The sequence below is a fragment of the Onychomys torridus genome, chromosome 11 (assembly GCF_903995425.1).
Source record: "Onychomys torridus chromosome 11, mOncTor1.1, whole genome shotgun sequence".
Taxonomy (NCBI): Eukaryota; Metazoa; Chordata; class Mammalia; order Rodentia; family Cricetidae; genus Onychomys; species Onychomys torridus.
The window spans coordinates 57,268,023-57,292,612 of NC_050453.1; the positions used below are offsets into that span (position 1 = coordinate 57,268,023).

Sequence of the window (24,590 nt, forward strand, 5' to 3'; positions counted from 1 at the left end):
GCCGGCTCCAAGAGAACATAGATTTGACCACAGATAGTCGAGTTTGGGTGAGCTTTCTAGACAACCACACGGAACTGCTCTGCCCCCCAGGACGGGTCACAGCCTCATCCCTCTTCCCCATCCCCTATCCTAAATTCCCGACAGCTCCCAGAACCTGCTGTGTTCTTTTGCCCAATATATCTTGTACCTCCTGCCTGTCAAGGTCCCCTTCGACAGCACACTCCTCTGACCAGGCTTTGGGGACCCTCGGCCTGGGTTGGCCTCCACTCTCCTTGGCGTTCAAAATACTTGCTTGATCTAGACTGCACTACCCTCTAGTGATGGGGTCTGAACTTAGAACCACCACGCTAGGCGCCGGCAAAGGGCTGCACAAACGTAAAACAGAACCAACGAAAAGAGGAAAGCGCAAGTCTAAGTGAATGAATGGATGGTTTCGCGGGCTCGCAGCTAGCAAGCAGCAGGAGGCGCTGCCCAGAAGTGTGTGCCTTGCCTCTCCGCAGCCGGCGCGCTCTGCCCGCCACCCGTAAAGGGACTCGGCTGGGGCCGCAAGAGGGGAGGCGACCCCGGTTCGATCGCGCCGCCGTCGGGGCCGCGAGAAGGAATCGGCGAGGAGGGGGAGGGGCATGCTGTCTTCTTTCATTCTTCCACGCCAGGGTCTCCGGAATGAAAACTGCCCCCAGCCGGGCCAGAGCGAGGGGGATGAAAGGCGGCCCTAAGACCTCTAGTCGAGCCTCGTCCCGCCCGGATTTCGGGAACCGGCCTAGCCGGGGGTGTCCCGCCACGCGGGCGCCCGACTGCGGGAGATAGGGGGCAGCGTCGCCCCTCGCGCTGTTGCTCCCGCAGGACGCACACCCGGGCTGGCACTGTCCCATCCCAACGTGACGCCCCGCCCCGTCTCTTGGATCAGAATCTCAAATCCCTTCTAGCATCTTCCCCTCTCTCCGCTGGGCCTTTGGTATGCCCCAGGGGACAGATGTCTTGGGATCTTTAACATTTGGGATGCTGCAAATGCCGAAGTTAAAAGAAATACCTCCGGGGAGGGGAGGCTCGGGGGAGCCTTGGGGAGAGGGAAGATGGGCGGGACCAACAGGTCCTGAAGCTGCGAGGAGGGCGCGGAGGGCGCGGGGGGCGCGGGGGCAGGCGCGGGGCGCCCGAGCTCGGAGGGACAGGTAAGGCGGAAACTTAGTGAACGGGACGCGGGAGAACTGGGGGAGATCGAGCGCCTGAACCTCGGTCTTCATCCTCAGCAGAGGGGGGTCTTGCAGGGAACGGGGGTAATTTGACCAAGAGGTCGAGAATTCCCGAATTCCTACACCAAAGCCGTTTCCAACGGCTCACCCTTTCTCCTTCGACCCTCTCCCCAGGCCGGTGGATCTCCTGGCCAGGTTCCGGGAAGCCAGAAAGCAGACAAACAAAAGGAGCCCAAGTCCCAGGCCTGCCTGGAAGGGGAGGGCGCGGTGGGGGAGGGGCTGGGGGGGCAGGACAAAGGGGCTTTTTACCGGGAGCCTAGAGGTTTGATTACTGGGTGCATCCCCGGCTAGCCCGAGTTCCCCTCTCTGGTTTAGCTAGGGTGAACACCTTTCCCAGTGGCCAGAGAGAAGAATAGAGAAAGAAAACAGTAACGGGGGATGATCTTCCATCCCTCTTGCCCAGAGTCCCTGACAATTTCCCGTCCTTTCCCGGCTGTGAGCTCCCGCGGCTGGCCATTGATTTGTTAATTCATTGAGTAAAGTTGTGGGAATGCTGGTACCTGTGCCTTGCTGGGGGCTGTTGGGGATGTGGTGATGGTAAGGATGAAGGACGTGGTTTTAAAAACTTTGACTCCTAGCCTATCACAGAAATCTAAAGAAGGAACTTCGGGGCCGGGCCGGGGAGTGGTTACAGGTCTGTGGAAGAGTTTGAACACGAAAGTTTTTGAAGAGGAGGTTTTCCCGGGAAGGGCTGTCTTCCACCGCCATAGGATTCCAGGGCTATGCTAGGAAACCTCACTTCCTTCCTCGCCTGTCGATGATGGTCTTTCTTATCGCCAGTGCTCTGGGACTCAGGATCAGAACTGTCAGCTTCCTGGTTCCTAGAGTTGAGCCTTGAGCTCCAAGTTCCAAGCTACCTCGGAAGTACCCACCTGTCTCTTGGTGTTGTCCCCTCCCAACCCCCTCCTTGGCAGGAGGACTGACTGTTGGTGTGTCAGCTGCATTCCAAACCTTAGATTTTGTTGGGTTGGGGAATGTCGAGTGTGGATTTGGAGTATTTAAAAATGAAGGATCAATGCAAGCAGGTTGGTCTGTAGGTCCATTACAGATCAGGGGCCCGCTACCCATCTTCAACAGAAGTCTACTATAGCACCGAGTTTCTGCAGAAAAAGAAAAAGCTTGGGAAAAGCTCCGTTGCACAGCTGACCTGCAAGGAGGCTGGGAGCAATACATGAAGCTCTTCCTCTCTCATCAGTGGGTACTGAAGAGAGAGGAAGCTGCCAGGCTCGCCTCTTTGCAGATTGCATATTTCTGTTTTGTTTTTTTTTTCCCTTGGGGGGGGGGACTTATGTTCTGCTCGAGGGCGTTTGAGTTTGTGATATCACTGTCCTGGCTTCTTCTGCTCAAGTCCATTCTTGAAAAGCTGGTTTCAAGCAGCAAGAATCATTAGTGAAGGCCTGGAGGCTTTTCCTGGAAGACAGCTTAAGGAATTTATGTCCTGCTGTGTACAGGCCTTAACCCGATTTCGATTTTTGTCCTTGAATTCAGGTGGCGTTACCTGAGGCCATAGTTCTTAATTGGGTCCAAACCTTACACCTCAGGCTGCGGTGGCAGATCAGTACCCAGGGCTCTCCCGTGAAGTCGGGGTTCCTACCACACGGAAGTTATATGTAAATAGTTTCATTCATTGTTTGAAATGACCGGTTACTGGGTCCTGTTTAATGTTAATAATGAAGTATACATGTTGTGACGTTTTTGTGCTTTCAGAACTGTACTTCAGCGTAATTGGGCTTCATAATTGGTCTATTTTATACATTTAAAAAACTGAGCTGAGTTAATTCTAGAAACTCCACTACCGTGCCCCCAGTTGGAGCTGGGGGATGGGCCAAGGCAGCTCAAGCCCGCAGTCAACCCCTCACAGACACTGGAAGAGCGTGTAAACCTGTTGGGGGATGGGAAGGGACTGCAGTATTGTGGAGGGCTGGGGGGATGGGGAAGGGTTGTGGGTTCTTTGGGAGGTTCAGGGAGCATGCTCCCCACAGTGGGGAGGGGTCTGTCCCCTGTGAGGCCCCCTTGGCCTCCGCTTGGGGAGAGGAGGAGGTGGTCAGCCTGTAGGACTCTGGGGCTAGCATTGTTTGGAAAGAGGGTGTGTACAGGAATGTGAAGGTATGGGAGGGGGGTTGTGTATAGAAGGAATGGGGTTGTGGTGAAGGGTGATGGCGGACTGTGACACAGCTCTGCTCCGGAGATGCTTAACAGCCAGCTTCTCTGGCATTTAGGGAGAGTGAGGACAGGGTGTCTTAGGAGCTGGGAGAAGGAAGCAACTTAGGTGTGTATTGAGTCCTGAGACCTAGGTCCCAGAGATGGAGGATGGAGGTGATGGGACAAAGGCTTGAGAGACGCAGGCCAGTCTGCCGTGCATCTCTAGCCTCTGGGAAGAGGCAACCGTCAGCCTCAGCTCTCTATTCTAAGCAAGTTTTCGTTTGCTTGAGGGTCAGTGGACCGAGAGGCCCGGAAGCTGATGTTTTGCAGGGAACAAGTTCCATGTTCGTGACTGGTTTCCTGCATTTGGAGAGTGGGCTAAGGAGTGGAGGTTACTGAGGCTCTCCTATGACATAAGGAATGACCAGACTGTACAGGTCAGTGCTCCACAGAGCATTGCTGGGGATGAGTGTCAGTTCCAAATGGGATGGAATGCTCTTGATGTTGCTGGGATAAGAAGACAGCTTGGTCCTAGCACCCCAGAGTCTCTGCAAAAGCAATCCTGGCCTGTTTTTGTTGTCCATTTGGTTTTGTTTCTTTTTTAGGGGCTGGGTTTAAAACCCAGGACCTCTGGCTTGTACCCTACCAATGAGTTACATATACTCACAGCTGTCTTTTCCTCCTCCTCCTCCTCCTCCTCCTCCTTCTCCTCCTCCTCTTCCTTTTTAAAATATAACATCTTGCTCTGTTGCCCAGGCTGGTCTTCAGTCTATGGGTTCATATGATCCTCCTGCCTCAGATCACAAGTACTTGGGACGGCAAGTTGCTACAGGTGCCTGCCACAACCCTCAAGGTTGCCTGAGGCTTCTAAATCCTAATCTGGGAAAACTGAGGCTGTGACCTCCACCTGTGTGTGGGGAAAGCAGTGACCCTGTGTGTCTGTAGATTTTCTGATGATGCTCCCTATGGACAGTGAATTTTTTACTCTCTTTTTATGGGGGGTGGAGTGGGGCTTAATATTCCTTAATTTCTAGAAAGAGAAAGTGGGGTACAAGGGAGGCCAGAAGAACCATTCAGGATAGAGGGCACTGAAGTATTTCACAGCTCAGCATGCTGTATGAGGGTTCCTGTGACTATGGAAACCTGACTCTGCTGCCTTCTGGTTCTCTTTCATGGGGAGCCCCTTTTCCCTGCTCCCCTCGGCCCGGAAGTGCAGAGGCCTAGGAGCTGCCTGCCGGCAACTGCCAGCAGCCGGATTAGTTCAGGGAAGGACTTGCTCACCTGCTCCTCCCCTCTGACTCAAGTTGTAACAAGTAACCTGGTTCCCGTGGCCCGGCAGCCTGGGAGGGACAGCAAGCAGGCGGGACCCGAGGAGAGGGAGAGCCAGGCCATCGGCGTGTGGAGAACTTGCTGGAAGCAAGAGCACCAGGGCCTGCTTGTGACCTGAGAGACCCCGGGGTGGTATGAGAGGCACCTGAAAACCCTGATCTGAGAACAGGAGTCTTCCTTGATCTGGACTGAGCTCTGGAGCAGGTGAGAGGGGGCGGGGGCAGCGGGGAGGCCAGTCTATGGATTTGAGCTGTAGGCACACCAGGAAATGGAGGGAGCCCTGGACAGACATGGCTATCATTCCCCACACCTAAGGTTATATCTGGGCTCAGGCGTAATAGGGGACTGCTAGTGGATTTGGAAATGGGGACCCTGTCTCTGTGAGGAGGCCTGAATTTTCAATAGAGATGAACTGGGACAGAGGGGACCTGGCTTTAGGGACACACTTGTGATGGGGAGGATCCCCAGTGACCCCCCTGAGGGAAAGTATACTGGAGTTTCCTTCCCTCCTGTCTTTCTCCCTCTGCCTTTGTCTGGGGATGGCTTTGAGGCGGTGGGCTGCTTCTGGGCTGGCTGGGAGGGTCAGTGGGGCAGAGACTCCTGAGTTGGGGGTAGGGCTGTTACCTGAACTGCCTTTATCTAAAGCAAGACCTTCCACCCTAGGCCCAGCTCTGGGTGGGGCCTGGGCTGCCCCTGTGGATTCTGGGGAAGTTTCCTCACATTGGGGAGCTGTGCTGTGTGTCTGCGTGGGTGTTATTCTCAGCCTGGTATTGCCCAGAAGGTCCTAATTCAGACCTAGGGGCTGGGAAGGGCCTCAGGTCTGTCTGATTTTCATTATCTTTGTGAGGAAAAGCGGGGTTTAGGGGGCCAGAGACCCTCTTCACTGTCTCAGGAGCTGCATAACTGAGCGCTGAACCTGAAGTCTCCGGGCCTGTGCCCTTTGCCCTGGGAGCAGCAAGTGAGCCCAGAGCTGACCCTGCATCCTGTTGGCTCCACCTAGAATACTAGAGCCTTGAGAGAGAAGCTGGAGGAGAGGGCATGCTAAGCCATCCCTTAGTCTCCAAACAAGCGTGCACCCCCCCAACCCCCACCCCGTCTGCAACAGCCTGAGCCCCCCTGAGAGGCAGGGCTGGAGTTATTTCAGCCTTTCAAGGCAACGTTTTTAGTGGTTAATAATTAATTAGCAAGTGTGACTAATTGATGGCTTCCTCTCCCATTTACCCCCTCCCCCTGTCCAAAGCCAAAGGCTCCAGGTGGCAGCTGCCAGCTCTGCCAGTCTTGGTCCTGCTTCCTAGCTGAAGATGAGCTTGCCCTCTTCTGGGGAGGGTAGGTGGGAGGAAGGCCCAGCTGCCTGCTTCTCTGGGCTAGAAAGAGTAAGGATCTGAGACAAATGGACAGCACGGATTAACAGTCACCCCTAGCTTCCTGGAAGTACCAGGGGTTGCGTGGCCAGTCCTGTCAGTGTGTTTGTGAAGGTGCCACGCCAGCTTTTATTTCTTTTTATTCTTGCCATCATTCTTCAGACTTGCTCAGAAGATTGAGATTCCAGAGTGCAAAGTACACGTCGGTTTCAGGGCCTTGGTTTTACCCATTGCTGCCCACAGTGCATTGATAAGCGGTGCTGTTTACACAGTCTGGTAAAGCTCTCCTTCCTCACCTGCCCTTTCGGGCTGTCGCCTGGCTGACAGTAACCCGCTCCTCTCCGCTTTGCTTAGCAGTCAGTTCTTCTGAGGACCACCATTCTACTCTTTTGTCTGTCCTGCAGGGATGAAGCCCCCCCTCCCCTCCCCTCTCCTTCCCCACCCCACCCCTGCAGCCCTTGTGCTCTGTGGAGGCAGCAGGATAAGTTCCAGACAGAAACTCTGAAGGACTTTTGGACTCTTGCTCAATGGGCTGACTCAGTGAGGAGGTGGTGGCTGGCCTCTCCTTCCAGACCTCCGCCTGGGCTCCACCCACCCCTCCCCCGCCCTGGCCGGCCCTAGCCAACAGCTGCCAGCCCTGGCCAGCTGGGATCCCACCGAGGGTGTGGGGTTGGGAAAGCGATAGGAGGTGGTCACAGGTGTTTGGGTAAGTGGTGTGCTGGCCTGAACCTACACCACCAAAGTGCCATCCAGTCTTAGGGAGGCAGAGAAGCCGGTGTTTTTCTTTCCATCCTTGGTAACTTGTCGTCCCGGGCTATTGCCTCCATCAGCCCCCAGCAATCCAATAGACCCATCCCTCCTAGCTGTGGGGTATAGAGTCTGCAGGTCAGCTCCTCCTTGGGAAGGCTTCTAGGTATTCTGAAGGCTTGAGATTTGGGGACAACTCTCTGGCATGGAGTTGCTTCCTCCACCTACAGGTGAATGACCAGGTCCAGACAGCATGGTGCCCTGGTCCTTAGGTCCCAGCCCGGCCTTGGCTTTGTGCTCACCACCTCACCATGTCTTACAGTACCTTTAGCCAGTGGGACAGTAGGCCGTGCCTCGTACCTCCCATGCTGTCATGGTGAGGATGGCTATACCTCATGAAGACACCTTGTCATCTCCATCTTTGCCATCTCGTCCCATCTTCCTGCCTGTTCATCTCCTCTGTTCTTTTTTTTTTTTTTTTTTTTGGTTTTTCGAGACAGGGTTTCTCTGTGTAGCTTTGCGCCTTTCCTGGTCTAGCTCTGTAGACCAGGCTGGCCTCGAACTCACAGAGATCCGCCTGCCTCTGCCTCCCGAGTGCTGGGATTACAGGAGGTGTGCGCCACCACCGCTGGCAGACACCAGTTCAGTTAACCCCTTTGGTCCTAGAGGACTTTCTGCGGAGGAGACCTAGTCGGGGGAGCTGGGCTGTACCCTCAGAATGCCCCCACCCCAGGAAACTTCTCATCCCAGATCATTCCAGAAACACGATCCCCACTTCCCCTCCCCGCCCTCACCCCAAGCAGTGAACCACAGGAGGCTTCACAGAGTATTTTTTGTTGTTATTGTCTCTTAAAAGCTGGAAAAACTCCAGGCAACCTCCACATCCTGGCCCAGGCTGGAACCGGCACAGCCCCTTCTTCCTCTGTGCCCCGTCCCCCCAGAAATTCATCATGGAGAGTAAGGATGAGGTCAGTGATACCGACAGCGGCATCATCCTGCAGTCTGGTGAGTGATCTAGGAAATTCCCCGGTCCCTGACTTCAGCCTGAGTCCCTAGGCCCTGGGCTAGTTATGCTAAAAACTCCCAAAGGGCTGGGGAAGGAGAGGGTGGAGAGAGAGGCTTCTGCTGGGGAAGTGGGGGGACTGGAAGGCATGGCACCTCGAGGAACTGCAGTTCTCCTTGCTGGAAGGCACTAGCCAGGAGTCTCTGTCCTATCTGGAGCGGGGATCTGCTGTGTCCAGCTTTAGCTCTGGCGATTACCAAGAAATTGAAAACTCTTCCCTAGCTGGTGTTAATGTCCTGTCTCTCTACTAAGCTTGAGCCCGTGGGTCTAGTCCGGCCTGGCTTTGATAGAGGGCAGGAGAGGAGGGGGAAGACACAGTTCTGACCATGAGCCCCTCCTCGATACAGGTCACCTGGTGGGAGAGCTCTCTCTGTAATGCTAACCAACCTTTGGGCAGCCAGGAGACATGATCTTCTGTGGCTGTGACACAGGCCGCACCAGCTAGCCTGTAATTTGTGGGCAAGCAGGAGATGGCAGGGGCGTGTACACTCCCAGAGGTGGTCCACAGTGCCCTAGGGATGCCTTGCTTCAGTGTTCCCAAGCAAGCATCCCTCATCTTCTTGCAGGCCCCGACAGCCCCGTTTCACCAATGAAGGAGCTGACCAACGCAGTCCGCAAGCAGCAGAGGGCCCTGGAAGCGAGGCTGGAGACCTGCTTGGAGGAGCTTCGCAGGCTCTGCCTGAGGGAGGCGGTAAGGCCCCTGGAGCCCCTCCTCCTACAGACTTAGGGTTCATCTGAGGAGCCCTGGAGCTATATTTTGAGGTATTGAGGCCAAGGGGAAGGCCGCATTTTTGAGGGGATTGGAAATCAGACTGAGGAGGTCTGGGCCCGGACTCTCCCTCATGTGGGTTTGACCCGGACGGACACTGGGTAGAGGGGAATTAGAACTGGGTCCTAGTACAGGAAGAGATGAGGGGCTGCAGAGGGGCCAAAGAGATGGAAGCACATTTGGTAACTGTGCCTTGGGTCAGGGTAGCCCTCAGGAGGGAGTGGCCAGAGGGAGCGAGCAGAGTGCGCTTCAAAAATGGGAAGGGGAAGACAGCTATGACATGATGGGGTGAGGTAGGCAAGAGAGGTCAAAGGCCTCTGGAATGCCAGGTCCGTGCCATGTGGAACTAGACGTCAAGTTTAAATGGTTGAACAGGGGTTGAGCAAGTGGAGAGGGGCCTGATCTGACTCTGTTCCCCCGCCCCCCAGGAGCTGACGGGCACTCTGCCCGCAGAGTATCCCCTTAAGCCAGGCGAGAAGGCCCCCAAGGTCCGGCGCAGGATCGGAGCAGCGTACAAGCTGGACGAGTGGGCTCTGCACAGAGAGGTGAGGCGTGTCAGAGGTGATGATCGCTGTGCCTCATCCCCAAAGTCTGACTCCTGAAGCAGCCCAGTGCCCTGGCCATCTCTCTCATCCAGTGTGGGTGCTGGCTGTGTTCATCCGGGGCTTCTCCTCATGGGTAGGCCAGATGGCTCTGAGTAAGCATGCCACCTCAGCAGCTGCAGAGCTGGGCTTGGCCCTAGCGGGCAGAGGATTAAGAATACCAATAACCACCACAAAGGAGCAGCGGGGCAGGGAGGTTAGTGTAGCACAAGGTCTGTCCTTTCTCAGCCTAGCTGGAAGGAGGTGGGGTGGCTCTGGCTCTAGATGACCTGCACCTTGGAGAGATTCCCATGGGTTGACGTGTTTGGTTCTTTGGGGTCAGGAAGGAAAGTGTCCCACTTAAATCCTCTCCCAGCCCTGCACCGCAGGTAGCTGGGGTGGGACTCCCGTGCTAACTTTTCATAATGACAAGTTGGCTTTGAGCCCTTCCTGCCGCCACTCCGCCCTTTGCTCTGTGTCCCTGGACGTTGCTGTCTGCTCAGCACCAGGTCAGGGCTGCTTGGAGCCTTCATTTCCCCCAAACGCCAAGGACTTCTTGGCCCTCACTCCCAACCCCTCCCCAGGACCCCCTGAGCAGCCTGGAGCGCCAGTTGGCTCTGCAGCTTCAGATCACCGAGGCGGCTCGCAGGTTGTGTGCGGAGGAGAACCTCAGCCGACAGGCTCGCAGGCAGCGGAAGCACGCTGCGCTACAAGAGGAGAAGAAGCTGAGAGAGCTGGAGCGCTGCCTGGGTGATCGGCGGCGGAACAGCGAGCCCCCGCCCACCACTGTGCCCTCCCTGGGCAGAGGTGAGCCCGCTTCTCATAGGGCAGCCCTGTACTCCATTTTGCGTTATGCTTCTGGCTATTTATTGCCTGTGTGAATGTTTCGCGTTAACGCCATCCGGGTACTCCTTCCTGGGTCCACACAGACTCCATCAAGGCATCTCTACCTTGGGAGACCTCCATCCCACTACCTCCTTCTGCATCTCCTGCATAGTAACCCACTTTTGCAAGACTTTCTAGGCAGAAGGCATTTCTCTGCTTGATCAGAACCCAAGGGTTTTTATATTCTGGCATATTATCTTCAGGTTAAAGTTCAGTAAACGAAAGGTTTTGCAGTGATGCACTTTCTTCTAGCTGGTCCCCATGGACTATGTCCTTCCTGGTCCCCATGCTCCATGCCCAGGTCATCCTTGGGAACCTGGAGTAGACGGCAAAGAATGACGTGTTCCTCCACGTCATGGCTGATCAGGAAAGCCGGAAAAGCCTTAGACTGACCCAGCAGCTAGTGGCCAGACCCTGTTCTGCTTCCAGTTGCTCTGGCCCCAATATAGGACATCATTCTCACTCCCCAAGGCTCCAAGAAAAAAGGCATTCTCCGTCTGCTCCCCATTTCCCACAGGCCCTGGGTATGGGCACGATAGCTGCTGACGGAGGCATAGTGATCCCCAAGGGCCACCTCTGTACTTGAAGGAGCCATCAGTGATGAGATGTGTCCTGTCCCAGTTGGTCACAGCCCCTCTGGTCCCTCTCCAGCATGTACTGTTCGGAAGCTCTTTTGCCCATAGGTGCTGCCATTGCCAGGAGCTCCTGCTCAGAGTGGGGCTTGGGGGGGGGGGGGGGGGGGGACGGACTGTCACGACTGCTGCCATTGAGACTGGCGACACTCCTCGTTGGAAGTGGGGAAGCAGGCCAGGACCTGCCTGTGGCTCTGGCTTAACCCTGTGTAGGAGGAAGAAACTGGGGTTCTCAGGGCCTTTAGCCCAGAGAAGATGGAGGTGTGTATAGGAACCAGTTGGCACAGCAAGCGACTTGCTTGGCTCCAGCACAGACCCTGCCCTCCAGACGGGCCTGAGGTTCTGGGTTCTGGTGTCCTGACTTGGGAGCTCAAGAGGAGGTTGTTCTGGACTAGTCATTCCTGTTCTGTGGCTCCTCTGTCTCTCTGTGCTCACCTGGAGAGGAGGAAGTAGAGAGAGATTAATAATTAGTTTGAGGCTAGAGGGTGTTTTCAATTAAAAAGGAAAAATAAGCAAACAAATTCCAAAAAAAAAAAAAAAAGAAAAATCAAAGCGAAACCCCACCCACCCTCTTTGCACACAAAGGTTATTCAATTTGAGAAAGTAATTAGCCAGGAGAGGGTAATTAGTCAGTTCTCTGCAGGTGGCAAGGAGCGGTCAGGTGTTGAGCTAATTTTTAGAATGAGTGAGCCCGAGAATCACCCCCTGGACTCCTAATGCAGTGGGGTGCTCAGTGTGTGTTTGTTGATTGACGGTGCCAGTCTTGAGCAACACTGTCTAATAGGAGCTCAGTGATGATGGAAATGCTGTGCTGTCCATCTACTGCATGTAGCTACTGAGCATTCGATCTGTGTCCTGTGTGACCCAGGAATTTTTAATTTGAATTAGTGTAGCCTCGCCGCGCAGTGGTGGTGCACACCTTTAATCCCAGCACTCGGGAGGCAGAGCCAGGTGGATCTCTGTGAGTTCGATTCCAGCCTGGTCTGCAGAGCGAGATCCAGGACAGGCACCAAAACGAAATGGAGAAACCCTGTCTCAAATATATATGTATTAGTGTAGCCTCATGTTGTATGGTTTGGTATGTCGGGCAGTGTAACTTGGTAAGTGTGGTCTCGTAGTGACATCTGTGTCTGGGGTATTCTGCCATGGCTGCCGGGGGAGAATTGCTGGGGGAGAGCAGGCCAAGGGTGAACCAGGACTGAGTTGGGACAGGGTGGAGACAGGGAGCATCTCAGGAGCCACTGGTGTTTAGCAGCTGGTCCTCCCAGCTTCCACCCCTGCAAAGCCAGTGTGTCTGGAGACTTTCCTCATAGCATTGCGCCTTCTGACGCACAAAACTGACAGTGTTGTTTATACGAGGATTAGAGATGATGGGGAACGGTGTCTGCCCAGACCTTTGCTTCCTACCAAAGCCTACAGTTTGGACCCACATTGCACTAGTGGCTGCAAGAGCAACACTTGGGTAATTTCTTCAACTTGACATTTTTCAAAAACTAAAATACTTCGTTCATAAAATTTTTGTAGAAGACCTGAAACAGAGAACCAGAATTCAGTAAGAGGGCTTCTTTTCACTGGACCCAAAGCAAAGGTTAGCCGGCGGCAGAGCTTTGGCTGCCTTCTCAGCCGCCTAGCCGCAAAGCCACAGACAATAAGAATTGCTATAGGTAAAGTTGATGTTTGGTTTTAGTTGCAGATCATATAGATTGGCAGTTTTCTCCATAAGGATCTGGAGAGCAAATGTTTTAGACTCTGTGGGTTATACAGTCCCTTATCACAGCTAACTCTGTGATGTTCCTGCTGAAGCAGGGCGACATCATGAATCGAATTGGTAATTGTGACTTCATTGGTGAGGTCGGCCCGTGGACTGGATTTGGTCTGTGGGCCGAAGTTTACCAGCCTTTCTTAATGAAAGATTTTGGTGGTTCATAATTAAATCGTGGGATTGGATTCCAAAGTTAATGCTATTATCACGTTCACGTTATGAAGTAGAACTTGAGGAGAAAACGTCTGACAGAATATGGATGTTATGCTTTAGTGAGGTGTATGATGACAATATAACTAGGTGACTTTGATGAATAATGCCTATTTCATGTTGTCCAAAGGCAAAACCCTCAAAATGTAAGATGAAGTTGATATTTATTAATGTCAATTACATAAACGGACAATAACATTATTGAAATATAAAATTTAACACTATTTATCTTTAAAAAAAAAAAGATTTCAAGATGGTTGAGATAGTTTCGAACTTTCTGGTAATGACCTGTGCTGGCTGACGGGAGAGCTAATCAGGGGACAAGGCTTACTTAGAGCAGATGCTCTAGCCAGACTGACCGGGTGTGAATTCTTCAGCAGCATCAGCCACTGTTTTGGTAGATTGACCGAAACCTCCTTGCTGGGCTAAGACCGTCTCTTCGGTTACATGGAGATGATAGTATCTACCTTAGCTGTTATGGGTGTTACATGAGTGTGTGCAACAAGTTGTCAGGAAGTATTGGCACAGCAGCAACTTTAGCCATGATTAGTGTTTTCTCATCTCCATTTTCAAACAGTTGAGAATGCTTTCTGGGTTCCGTCTGGACCACTCAGAGTTAGCCTTCAACTCCAGAGCGCTACATCAGAAAGATAAGGCTCCTCCCAGCTTCCTGAGTGACAGCTGCTGTCATTTTACATGAACTGCCATGCTCCATCCCCCTCAGGCGACTTGCACAGCACCAGCAGACGACTCTCCTGAGGGCCGGCTGGCCAGACCCTGTCCTGAGTAGGCCCCGTGGACCCCAAGCTCCTCCCACCCCCACTGCTCTCGTGGGAACTGCAGGAATGCTTCCGTGTCAGACCCTGGAGATGAGTTGCACTGGTGATTGTTTGAAGATTACAGACACCCCAGCAAAACGCTCTTCATCCAAAGAGCCGTCTAAAATGGCTCTCCATCTTTCCCCTTTTCACCAGGGAGTCCTGCTCTTGTTGGCTGAGGGGAAGTCTGTGGTCCAGAGCCTTGAAAATGGCTTGCTTACTCAAGGTTTTCGTGGTTCAGGATAGAGCAGGATTAACCTCACCTTTCCTCCCTCCCAGACCTTAGTTTGTGAACCCTTTTTAACCTCTAGGTAGTAAGTTCTGAACACATGCTTTCGTGCGTGGTGGGTATTTCCTGGGGGAGTTCAGCGGCTCTCCTGGCAGAGGAACTGCTGAACTCTGGGCTTATTGTCTTACTTCTCTTCCCTCCCTCCTGACCATTGCAGAGCTCAGTGCCTCGGATGACAGCTCCCTGTCGGATGGGCTACTCCTGGAGGAAGGTGAGCCGGGAAGTTTGGGGACACAGTCAAGACTGTGGGGATTGGCAGTTTGCTAGCAAGGACTCCCAGTGGGACTGGAGAGTTTAGGGTGCTGGTGAAGGCAGGGGTGCCAGCTAAGGGTCTGTCTCAGCTCTGATGTCAAGTTTCTGTGTGTCTGGCGGGCACGTGCCCCGTTTGAAGGTGGGGGATGTGCTGAGCGCCTCTTTCGATGGATCCTGTTGATGAGGAAGGGAAAGATGGGCTCTAGCCTGGCCCCTTAACCCCGGGTGTCTCTGCTTCACTCAGAGGAAGTATTTCAGAGCCAGTTAGAGCCAATTAGTGGTCTACTCAAAATCATTGCCGTGGTTGAAAAGAAGGTAGAGCTGGAGAAGTACACGTCTGTGGAGTAAGGACCTTGTTTAAAAAGACTAAGAGTGCCGGGCCGTGGTGGCGCACACCTTTAATACCAGCACTTGGGAGGCAGAGGCAGGTGGATCTTTGTGAGTTTGAGGCCAGCCTGAGCTACCGAGCAAGATCCAGGAAAGACTAAGAGTATGGAGGGTCAGAGTGGACTAAGAAGGCAATGCGGGCGTGCCCAGGGTGTGCCCAGGCCAATAAGGAAACGGGGCACCTAGGTGCAGCAGAAACCAGAAAACTAGCTAGCTGCAGACAGGCACAGTGAGTGCTGTCTAGAAATGTTAGAAAATGGAGTACAGGAAAGAGGCGGGTGTAAAATTAAAGCGGGGCTGAGTGGAAGAGAGGGAGTCCTGAGGAAAAATAAAGCAGCTTTTCTTATCTGCCATTGGGGCTATGGCCTGGAGCAGTAGGTCAGGGCACTGAGGAGGGAGAGCAAGGCACAGGCTGTGGCAGTTCTGGCTGAGCCGGTTTTCCCTAGCCTCTGCCTTTCCTACCCCTGCAGAACATTCCAGAGCGCCAAAACCTCCCCCAGAGTCCCCGGCACCACCTTCACGGCCACTCCCACCCCAGAGCCTTGAGGGCCTGCAGCCAACAGGACCTGAGTCTGGCGGCCTGGAACGGGCCCCGATCCAAAACAGTCCATGGAAGGAGACCAGCCTGGACCACCCCTATGAGAAGCCTAGGAAGTCTTCTGAGCTCAGTAGCGAGTCCAGGTGAGGCTGGGGAGGAAGTGGGTAGGGGAGAGCCCAGAACAGGTGGAAAGTGCCAGGGTGGCCCAGACTGGGGATGTGGAGGGGGAAACGTGCAGGTGGTCACTCTCCTTAGCTGTGTGATGCCAGAGGTGTGAGGACTGGTACCTCTTGGGAGTGCTGGTACTCTGTACCACTCCCTTTGGGGCCCTCTGCCTCGTGAGCCTTTAAACGAGTAATTCTCAACCTGTGGGTCCCGACCCCCTCGGGTGGAGAATAACTCTTTCACAGGGGTCACCCAAGACCATCAGAAAATACAGATATTTATGTTACAATTCATAACAGTAGCAAAATTGTAGTTATAAAGTAGCAACGAAGTAATTTTATGGGGGGGGGCGGGGGGTCACCACAACATGAGGAACTGTTTGAAAGGGTTGCAGCGTTACTAAGGTTGAGAACCACTGCTCTAAATAAAGACATTGCTGTCGCTGACTTACACCACCAATCCCTTTGCAGCAGCCCGGCCACCACTCCTCAGGATCAGCCCAGCACCTCCAGCCTGTGGCTGCTGGATCCTGCCTCCTGCCCTGTGGTCCCCGTCCGAAATGTTCCTGGCCAGCGGCAGGGCCGCACCAGTGCTCCAGCTACCCCTGAGATGCAGGGCCGGAGGGGCCAGTCGCAGTCTCTGAGGTGAGAAGGCTGCCCCAGAGGTGCAGGGGATAGCCCATTCCTATCCCAAGCTGCACAGGTACAGCTGAGACACCCTGGGTGACACATGGCTAGCGCCTTGGGTGCTCCTTTGCATCCCTCTCTGGGGTGCCTCTCCAAAAAGGTAGAGACTGCTCTTCAACAGAGTCCAAAGCATTTCATTCACAAAGGAAGCATTCCTTGACCTGAGGTTTCCAACCTTGCTCTGTTTTCTTGCACTGATGAATATTGGTTGATTGTTGGTCGCTGACCATACATAGTTCCCTCTTCCAATTGATGCACAGTTGGTTCTCATTATTCATGGTAGTTATGTCCTACAGCTGTAAACACACAAGTTCCTATAGCAATGGTTCTCAGCCAGTGGGTCTCAACCCTTTTGGGGGTCAGATGACCCTGTCACAGGTGTTGCCTAAGACCACCGGAAAACACAGATATTTACATTACAGCTCGTAACAGTAGCAAAATTACAGTTACAAAGTAGCAGCAAAAGTAATGTTATGGTTGGGGGCTCACCACAACATGAGGAACCATATTAAAACATCACAGCATTAGAGAGGTTGAGAACCACAGTCCTATAGGAAATACAAGTTTTGGTGACAGTGTTGTTTATTAACGGAGTAGTGTATATATCCATGAGTTTCTGTTTAAGGACACTTACTATATCTGTGGCTTCATTAACACTGAACTCATTGAACTTCATTAACTAACGCATGTAACTTAGTCTGAAGGAAGCTGGTCTAGCGGTCTTACCTTCTCTACAAGACACTTCCCAGCACTCTTGTGCTGAGAAACTGCAGGGGGCACTTCAGCATCCCTTGTGGGCCATTTTAAATATCAAGTAGCCAGGTGTGGTGGTGCCTCTCAGCACTCGGGAGGCAGAGGCAGGCGGATCTCTGTGAGTTCTAGGACAGCCTCGTCTGCAGAACTAGGTCCAGGATAGCCAGGGCTGCATTGAGAGACCCTTTCTCAAAACAAGCAAGCAAGCAAACAAAAAATAATCAAGTCACCCCCTCCCAGGTACATTAAGTAATACCGCAGGACATCTAAAGGTGAAATATGATGACAGCGGCATGCAAACTCCTATTTAGTTCTATTTCTTTGTGGGGCAGAGCTGGGGGAGGAACTGAGGGCCCCGTGAGTGATGGAGAAGCTTTCTGCATGCCCTCAGCTGTGTTTTGTTATTGTTGTCGTTTTTTGTTTGTTTGTAGATAAGGTTTCCCTATGTAGGCTAGACTGGCCTGGAATTCACCATCCCCCTGCCTCAGCCTCCTTGGTGCTGTACCTCTGAGCCACCACAGCACGCTCAGCACTTGACTTTTGTTCGGCCTCTGCTGGAGAGGTGTACGTAAAGCAATCCGAATTCTTCGGTGTATCAAGTGACCATGAGTATGTGTGAGTTACTTTCCTCCTTTGATACTGGGACCAAACACTGGGCAAAAACAACTCAAGGAAGGAGGCTTTATTTTGGTTCACAATTTGAGATGCTGTCCACTATGTAGGGAAGGCGTGGTGGCAGGAGGGTGAGGTGGCTGTCACTTTGGTCGGGAAGCAGAGAGAGGAATGCTGTTTCCCAGCTCACTCTCGGTCCATTGTTTGCTTGCTTTCCTGGATCTCTCTCTGTAGACCAGGCTGGCCTCGAACTCACAGAGATCCGCCTGCCTCTGCCTCCCGAGTGCTGGGATTAAAGGCGTGCACCACAGCTCAGCAACTCTCAGTCCTTTACTTCAGCCCCGGACCCCAGCTCAAGGAGAGGTCCCACCCATATTTAGGGTGGATCTTCTCACTTCAACTAACCCAGTGTAGACACTCCCTCACAGACATATTGAGGTTTGTCCTGTAGATGAGTCTAGATCCTGTCAAGTTGACAAGGTTGGCCATTGCAAAAATGCTGTGTATATTGGCTTTGGAACTAGCATATCAGTTTTAGCAAGTAGGTGTACTATCTGGCAAATCTGAAACCTATGGATAATGAAAATCAACTGTATGTTGTAGCTGGAGAGCTTCTCTCCAGGTCCTGCCAAGCCCCAGCAGTCCCGTAGCTCACTTATAAAATAAACATAGACTCGTATATTGTTTACAAACTATGGCTGTGGCAGGCTTCCTATTAACTGTTTTTATATCTTAAATCAACCCATTTCTATTAGTCTATACTTGTCACATGGCTCGTGGCTTACCAGTACCTTACATCTCCCTTGTCATGGCGGCGTCTGGCAGTGTCTCTCTGCCTCAGCCTTTTACTTTCCAGAATTTCTTTTTTCCTTGTCTCGCCTATACTTCCTGCCTGGCTACTGGCCAATCAGTGTTTTATTTATTAACCAATCAGAGCAACACATTTAACATACAGAACATCCCACAGCAGTATGTTTCTTTCCAGCCCCCTGCTACCTGGTAATAGTTTCAGTCAGTGAGGGATGAAAGGTGGCGTTAGCCATGCCTACCTGGTGCCACCAAAGCCTCTGCAGTTTGTGTATCAGGTAGCACTGGACGGGCGTAAAGTAAAACTTATTTTATATTGTACCTACCACCAAGGTCATTTTATAAACAATATCTTTGTGAAAAAATTTTAAGAGGCAACCCAGCCCCATGCCTGTATATAAGCAGGGCAGGGGCTTGATTTTTAGCCCCTGCGTGATCCTGCACTGCATGTACCCACCCTTTGGAAAACGTCAAAGCTTTTCACATTTAAGTTAGGTGCTTGACAATGTCTAACCAGAGTCGGAATGAAATGCTACTGAGTGGACCATGCCCTAGCTGGCTGAGCAACGTGACATGGGTATAGCAGAATGCTGGCCCTTCCTAGCTGTGGATTGAGTCAACTGAGAAACCAAAATACTTTAAAAATCACATATGTACCAAACATGTACAGATTCTTTTTGCAGGGCTGGGGATTGAACATAGGATGTCATGCATGTTAAGCAAGAGTCCTTACCTCTGAGCCATGTTCCCTGTCCATCAGGTTTTTGTTTGTTTGTTTTTGTTTTTTGAGACAGGGTTTCCCCGTGTAGCTTTGGATTCTGTCCTGGGACTCGCTTGGTAGCCCAGGCTGGCCTCAAAGTCACAGAGATCCTCCACCTGGCTCTGCCTCCCCGGTGCAGGGATTAAAGGCGTGTGCCGCTACTGCCTGGCTGTCCATCAGATTCTTGTTACTAATCCTAAGTAGTACAATATGTGTACATAGCATTTACACTGTATTAGGAATTGTAAGCACTCCAGAGGTGATTTAAGGGCCACAGGATGTATTGTGTGTAATACTTACCTATTTTGTGCAGGGGACTTGTGACCTGGATTTTGTGGCTCAGGCCAGCACTTGTGAAATCAGTTTATCCTGATGTGGAAAATGCTAGAAGGAATCACTTGTGTGTGAATGGAGCAGGAGCAGTATAGCAATACAGCATGCAGGGAGGGAATGTATTACCTCTGCATATTAGGACAAGACTCAGGAGGTCTGTCCAGAGTAAGACCTAGCACATGCGCACTGCCCTGGCCTCCAAGGTCAGAACACTCCCCAGTGTGGCTCCTCTCCAGCTCAGTGCTTTCCTGCTTTCCTCCTCAGGGTGGACTCCTTCCGAACAGGTATGGAAGGCCGAGGTCGTAGTGCCTTTCCCCGCCGCCGCCCCACTCACTACACGGTGACCGTGCCCGACTCCTGCTTCACGCCCAGCAAAGCCCCGCTGCCGCACCCTGCCTGCCACTCCTGCTCTGAAGACAGCGGCTCTGACGTCTCCAGCATCTCCCACCCCACCTCACCCGGCAGCAGCAGCCCAGACATCTCCTTTCTGCGGCCCCTCTGTCCCCCGGAGCCACCTCGCCATCGAGGGGCCTGGGGCCCGGCCTGCGGCAGAGAGCTGGCCACTCACTACCCTAAGCTGCTGCTGCCCGCTGGATACTTCCCAACGGGGCGCTATGTGATGGTGGCCGAGGGCCACCTGCCACCGGGCGAGTGGGAGCTGTGTCGCGCGGCGCTGAGTGCTGCCTACGATGAGGAAGGTGCCCCCCTGCGCTACCAGCGGTTGGTGCCCTCCCACAGCCGCATCGTGCGCACGCCCTCGCTGAAGGACAGCCCTGCGGGCAGGGGACTCAGCAAGGCAGCCGTCTCCGAGGAACTCAAGTGGTGGCATGAGCGGGCACGTCTCCGGAGCAGCCGTCCACACTCACTCGACCGCCAAGGGGCTTTCCGTGTCAGGAGCCTGCCTCCCGGGAGGGAGAGCTTCGGGCGGGCCTCGGGACCCCGGACACAGGTACAGCTTCCCCTGGGGGAAGACAGTGGATCAGCAGACTTCTGGACGAGTGATCCCCACTTAGGAAAATTAGGCCAAAAAAACCAAAAAAAAAGTATTTCCTCTTGCCTTTAGAAGGCACTACTGACTTCCCTGGGCGTGGCTCTTGTGGCTACTGTGTCTAGTGTCTGCTAGTGCAAGCGCACATACCGGTGTGCCCTGGTAGAGATCATCCACATAGATACCTGGGGAGATTTTTTTTCCTACTAATGGCTTCACAGACGATCCACAAAACAGATAAACTTCCTCATAACCAAATGTGCAACCCTAATTAACCCCTGGAATTTCCTGACTCCAGGGCCCAGGGCAAAGGGAGAATCTGGAAAATGGGTTTGCAGAAAGCAACTCAGTGCAGCCAGGCTGAGAAACAGATGGTCTCATAGATATAACAGCTAGACGACCAGGATCTAATCCCAGCCCCACTTCTTGTAAATTCTATGCTCCTGTGGGGTACTTACCTCGTAGGTTTCCGTTCCTATCCCCCTCTAAAGGGTAAGCATAGTGATTGACCCCTCTCGGGGTGGGTGAGAGGCTAAAACGATTAAGCGATAATGTTGCCACCCAGGCTCCCAGAGGCCTGGGGGTAGGTTGTGGTGGTAGTATGTAGGATTAAGATCACTCTGACTTCGGGTAGGGGTGCAGCCTTGGTTTCTGTAAGCCCCGTTTCTTCATTCTGGGAGGAGAGCAGGAATGAATCCTTCCTTTATTCTCCCTCTGTGATTCAGAAGGCTATGCAGGGGACGCGCTCTAGAAGTCACCAACAGGCTGCTCCTTTGAGACCTCAGATTCCCAGCAGCCCAGCTGCGTCACCCTCCCCTCCCCCCAGGTCCTTTGGGCTGTTGCAGCTGCAATCCCTGGCTGGGCAGCACCTTGGCCCCGTCCCAGGCTGCACACCCTTCCAGCTGACATGCTTTTCCCTTCCTGCGAGCTTGGACCTGTCTTTGGTTGAGGCTGAGCCCATCCCAACCCGTCAGACAAGGGACAGTGATGAGACATGAGTCCAGGAAAGGTGGGGAGGAAGGTCAGGGTGCCCGTCACACCCCAGAGAACCTGGAGTGGTAAACAGATGGGGGGGGGGCGGTACCTGGGAGCGTCAATCCTGGGGAGGGCGGGAGCAGACCACCGGGGCTTCACAATGGACGGTCTCTGCCTTTAAGCAAAAACAACAGTGTGAGTGGGCTCACAGAGCTGACATTTCCACTCAGTTTGCTCATCCCCCTCTCCTTTCTCCCTGCCTGTGACAGGTGCCCCCAGTGTGTGTACTCCGGAGGTCGCCAGACGGGGCTCCCATGCAAGTCTTTGTGCCTGAGAACGGAGAGATCATCAGCCAGGTGTAACTACTCTGCAAGCCTTGGCCACGACCGAGAAAGACTTTTATATTGGAGCTGGGGTTGAGACCCTCACCCTGAAGTGCTTCTTTCGGCTCTCCTAACCTCATCGCCGGCCGATGACTCAGAGCTGAGACCTTTCTTTTTTACATGAGTGTTTTCCAGAAGCCCTGACATGAGGATTTATATCTGTGATTTGTCTTCAAGGTTCCGATAATATGATTATACTTCATTCCCCAGAGTCTGGCCTTTTGGACTTAAGGTCTTGCTGGGCTAGTTGACAACATTTATCTTCTTATGCAGGACAAGTGGTATAGAGGGCCCCTTGGGATTCCCCGATGCTCTGTGCCTTCTTTCTGTGGTAGCTGCTGGTTCTTCCCTGCTGGAGGCGGAATGTGGTACACACGCGACAAGGACTCTTCCCTTGTTTCTGAGATCTCTGGGTACCATATGCTGGGCAGGACTTTCCTCTCTCTTTTATGTGCTCTATGATGCACACCACTCAATGGCAGGAAAGGTCAGTATGTCCTGGTAGAGCCTTGTCTTCCTGCTATTTTCCTGACTCCACGGGTCTTGGTTAGCAGCCCTTACCACTGTTCTGTCTCCATACCCTGGAGCTCCCAGACCACTGAACCTGGAGTTTGAGGCTAACACTAGACTGTCCAATCAGGGGCCTGGGCTAGGGGACTGGTTGGTGGGAAACACCTCATCCTTCACAGCCACTTCTGGGCATTGTGAGACTGGGCTGGCAGCCAATTATGTCCTCTAAAATATTCTTAGTCTTAGACACCAGCACCTTGGGGGGAAAAATATATATATATATACACACACGTGTATATATATCTTAAAGTGTCACTTCCGTGGTGTGTTTGAGGTGTGAGGAGGCAGTTACTGCCCCTTCCATTTTCTGCCCAGCCAGCTTCTGCTCTGAGAAAAATCCTTGTTTGTTCACACCTGGAGAAGCTCATTGATGAGTCCTGATGGGGTGTTGGATTGTCTTAGACAACAAGAACGAATTGTCCCAGGTTCTGAGACCAGGCAAGCCAGGAAGCTGCCTGTGCTTAGATTCCCCCCCCCCCCCCCTACTTAACTTTCTGATCCTTAGGCCTCCTTTGCTACCTGGTCAGATGCCCAGGTCGGCATCTTGCCTAGGAGCAACTAGGAAGGTAGCAGTGTGATTGTGTGTGGCCTCCTTCCCTTGAGCACTCCTCCGGTTCTTCCCTGGACTGGAAAAACACTGATCCCGATTCCAATGGTCTGTTTTTCCTGTCGTAGAGAAAACAGTGTGGCCCCATTACATTGGGGTTGGGGAGGGTCAGTGTTAGGAATTTGGGAGGCTAGAGGGGGCTTGAGGGGATGCACATGGCATTTCTGTCACTGTGCTCTTACTGCATCCTATAGTGCCCCAGCTCCACTCTCCACAATGTGCCTGAATGCCCCGCTTTGGTTTGTCTGGCTTCTGAGCCCCTTCCCTAGTATAGAGATGCCCCCCCTACCCCCCTACCCCCCCCCCCCCCCCCGCTCCCAGTGTGTTCTCTGGATCCCTAAGTGCCTTAGATCCTAGTCACAGAGCTGAGGGACCTTTGAGCGCTGGTCCCTTCCCACACCTGAGCATCCTTCACATTAACTTATTGGTCTTACCTAACAGCTATTTCGTGTGTTTGCACAGTGGCGGTGCCCGCAGCTGCAGGGCGGAAACCGTGCAACATTGTGCCAAATACTTCAATAAAGTCTGACTGGCCCAGCTGAGGATGAAGGATTTTGTGTGTTTGTGTTGAGTTTTCTGAACAAAGGCTGTGCCCGGCTCCCAGAGGTGTCTGGCTGACCATTCCAACTCTGGCTGTGTCCTTAGGGAGCAGGTGGGGTGGCAGAGGGGGACCCAAGCTGTTTCTCTGACCAAAGGGAATCCTCCACTGCCCCTTGAGGTCTCCAGGGCCTGAGAGCTGCGCTTTGGAAGTCACTTCCTCCTGAGAGATCAGACTTTGGGGACAGCCTCACCTCTGATTTCAAACGGCCCAAGCCAAGCCGTGGTTAGAGGCTTGTGAGAAACTGTTCCTTGTGACTGGAAAAACAGGCTTTCCTTGGGTAAAGAGGGGTTGTCCATAGCCCCTTCTGTGTTTCTACAAAGAGCCCACGGTGCCTCCCTCCACCATGGGGTGGGTGGGGGATGGGAGACTGCAACTTTCACTGCCGTCCTGAAGGGGGAGCTCAGGAGCTGGGAGTCCAGGGGCCCCTAGGACTGCAGCTTCTGGAGAAGCTGTGGCCTGAGTCTGAGGTAGTATGTGTCAGGTAAAGGGGTCTCTGTTTTGCCTGCCCCTCTCCACAGTTAAGTAGGTCACAAAGGGTCAGGCAGATGGCTATGCAGCGGCCCTGCCCTGGGAGCCCAGCCCAAGGGACTGTGGGAATCTGACCTTCAAGGACCTGGCTTCCTTAGGCCTGGGGGTCACTCCATGCTAGGGGTCGGGCAGGGAGGGAAGGTAGTTCCAAGAGCCTCTAGAGAGAAGTTGGGGGCATCCTTATCTGAGACCTGAAAATCAATTTAATTATTAGCTGGGGCAATAGGGACTTGATTTTGGATTTAACTTATTTCGTGGTGAGTTTGAACTTTATTTTGCTGTGTTGGGGATGGGGCCCAGAGTTTCTTTCATATATGTCAGGTAAGTATTTTATTTTGTATTTTAGCTGCTTGTTATCTGATAGGCCAAGGAAATATATTTTTAGATTTTTTTTTTTTAAATATGTATGGGTGTTTTGTCTGTATATGAAGTGTGTGTGTGTAGTGCCCACGTTAGCGGGAAGAGGGCATCAGATTCCCTGGAACTAGAGTTAGCTCTGAGCTACCAGGAGGGTGCTGGTAATGGAACCTGGGTCTTCCAGAAGAGTAGCCATGAATTGTACCAGTGTGAGGACCTGGTTGGGCAGCAGTTCCTTCCAGTTCACAGGCTAGTTCTGCTGGGCCATGTCTGGGAGGGGCAGGTGTGTGGAGCGCTTAGCTCCCCTACCAGAGGACAGAAGTGGGGTGATGAACCCCAGGGAATGGGAATGAAGCCTCTCTGCTCAGAGCAGCTGCAGGATTTGACCGTAAGACACCCAGCGCCATGGATGGAAACATCCCAGGGAGCTAGCTTGAGTCTGATCGCTGC

The 24,590-nt window shown here is 52.9% G+C and overlaps 1 protein-coding gene across 4 annotated transcripts; it reads left to right on the plus strand.

Moving 5' to 3' along the window:
• Positions 1-792: 792 nt before the first annotated feature.
• On the plus strand, positions 793-22,950 carry Inava (innate immunity activator). 4 transcript variants are annotated; one of them, XM_036203010.1, is made up of 11 exons: positions 3,220-3,829; positions 4,732-4,925; positions 7,686-7,834; positions 8,459-8,583; positions 9,090-9,206; positions 9,827-10,049; positions 13,996-14,049; positions 14,948-15,158; positions 15,651-15,824; positions 19,396-20,080; positions 21,364-22,950. In XM_036203010.1, exons 3-11 carry the CDS (start codon positions 7,780-7,782, stop codon positions 21,454-21,456), a joined length of 1,737 nt encoding a protein of 578 aa, XP_036058903.1. In that variant the 5' UTR covers positions 3,220-3,829; positions 4,732-4,925; positions 7,686-7,779; the 3' UTR covers positions 21,457-22,950. The 4 variants fall into 4 exon arrangements, with proteins under 4 accessions (XP_036058901.1, XP_036058904.1, XP_036058903.1 ...); XM_036203008.1 differs by lacking the exons at positions 3,220-3,829; positions 4,732-4,925 and adding an exon at positions 793-1,169; XM_036203011.1 differs by lacking the exons at positions 3,220-3,829; positions 4,732-4,925 and adding an exon at positions 898-955.
• The last annotated feature ends 1,640 nt before the right edge of the window (positions 22,951-24,590 follow it).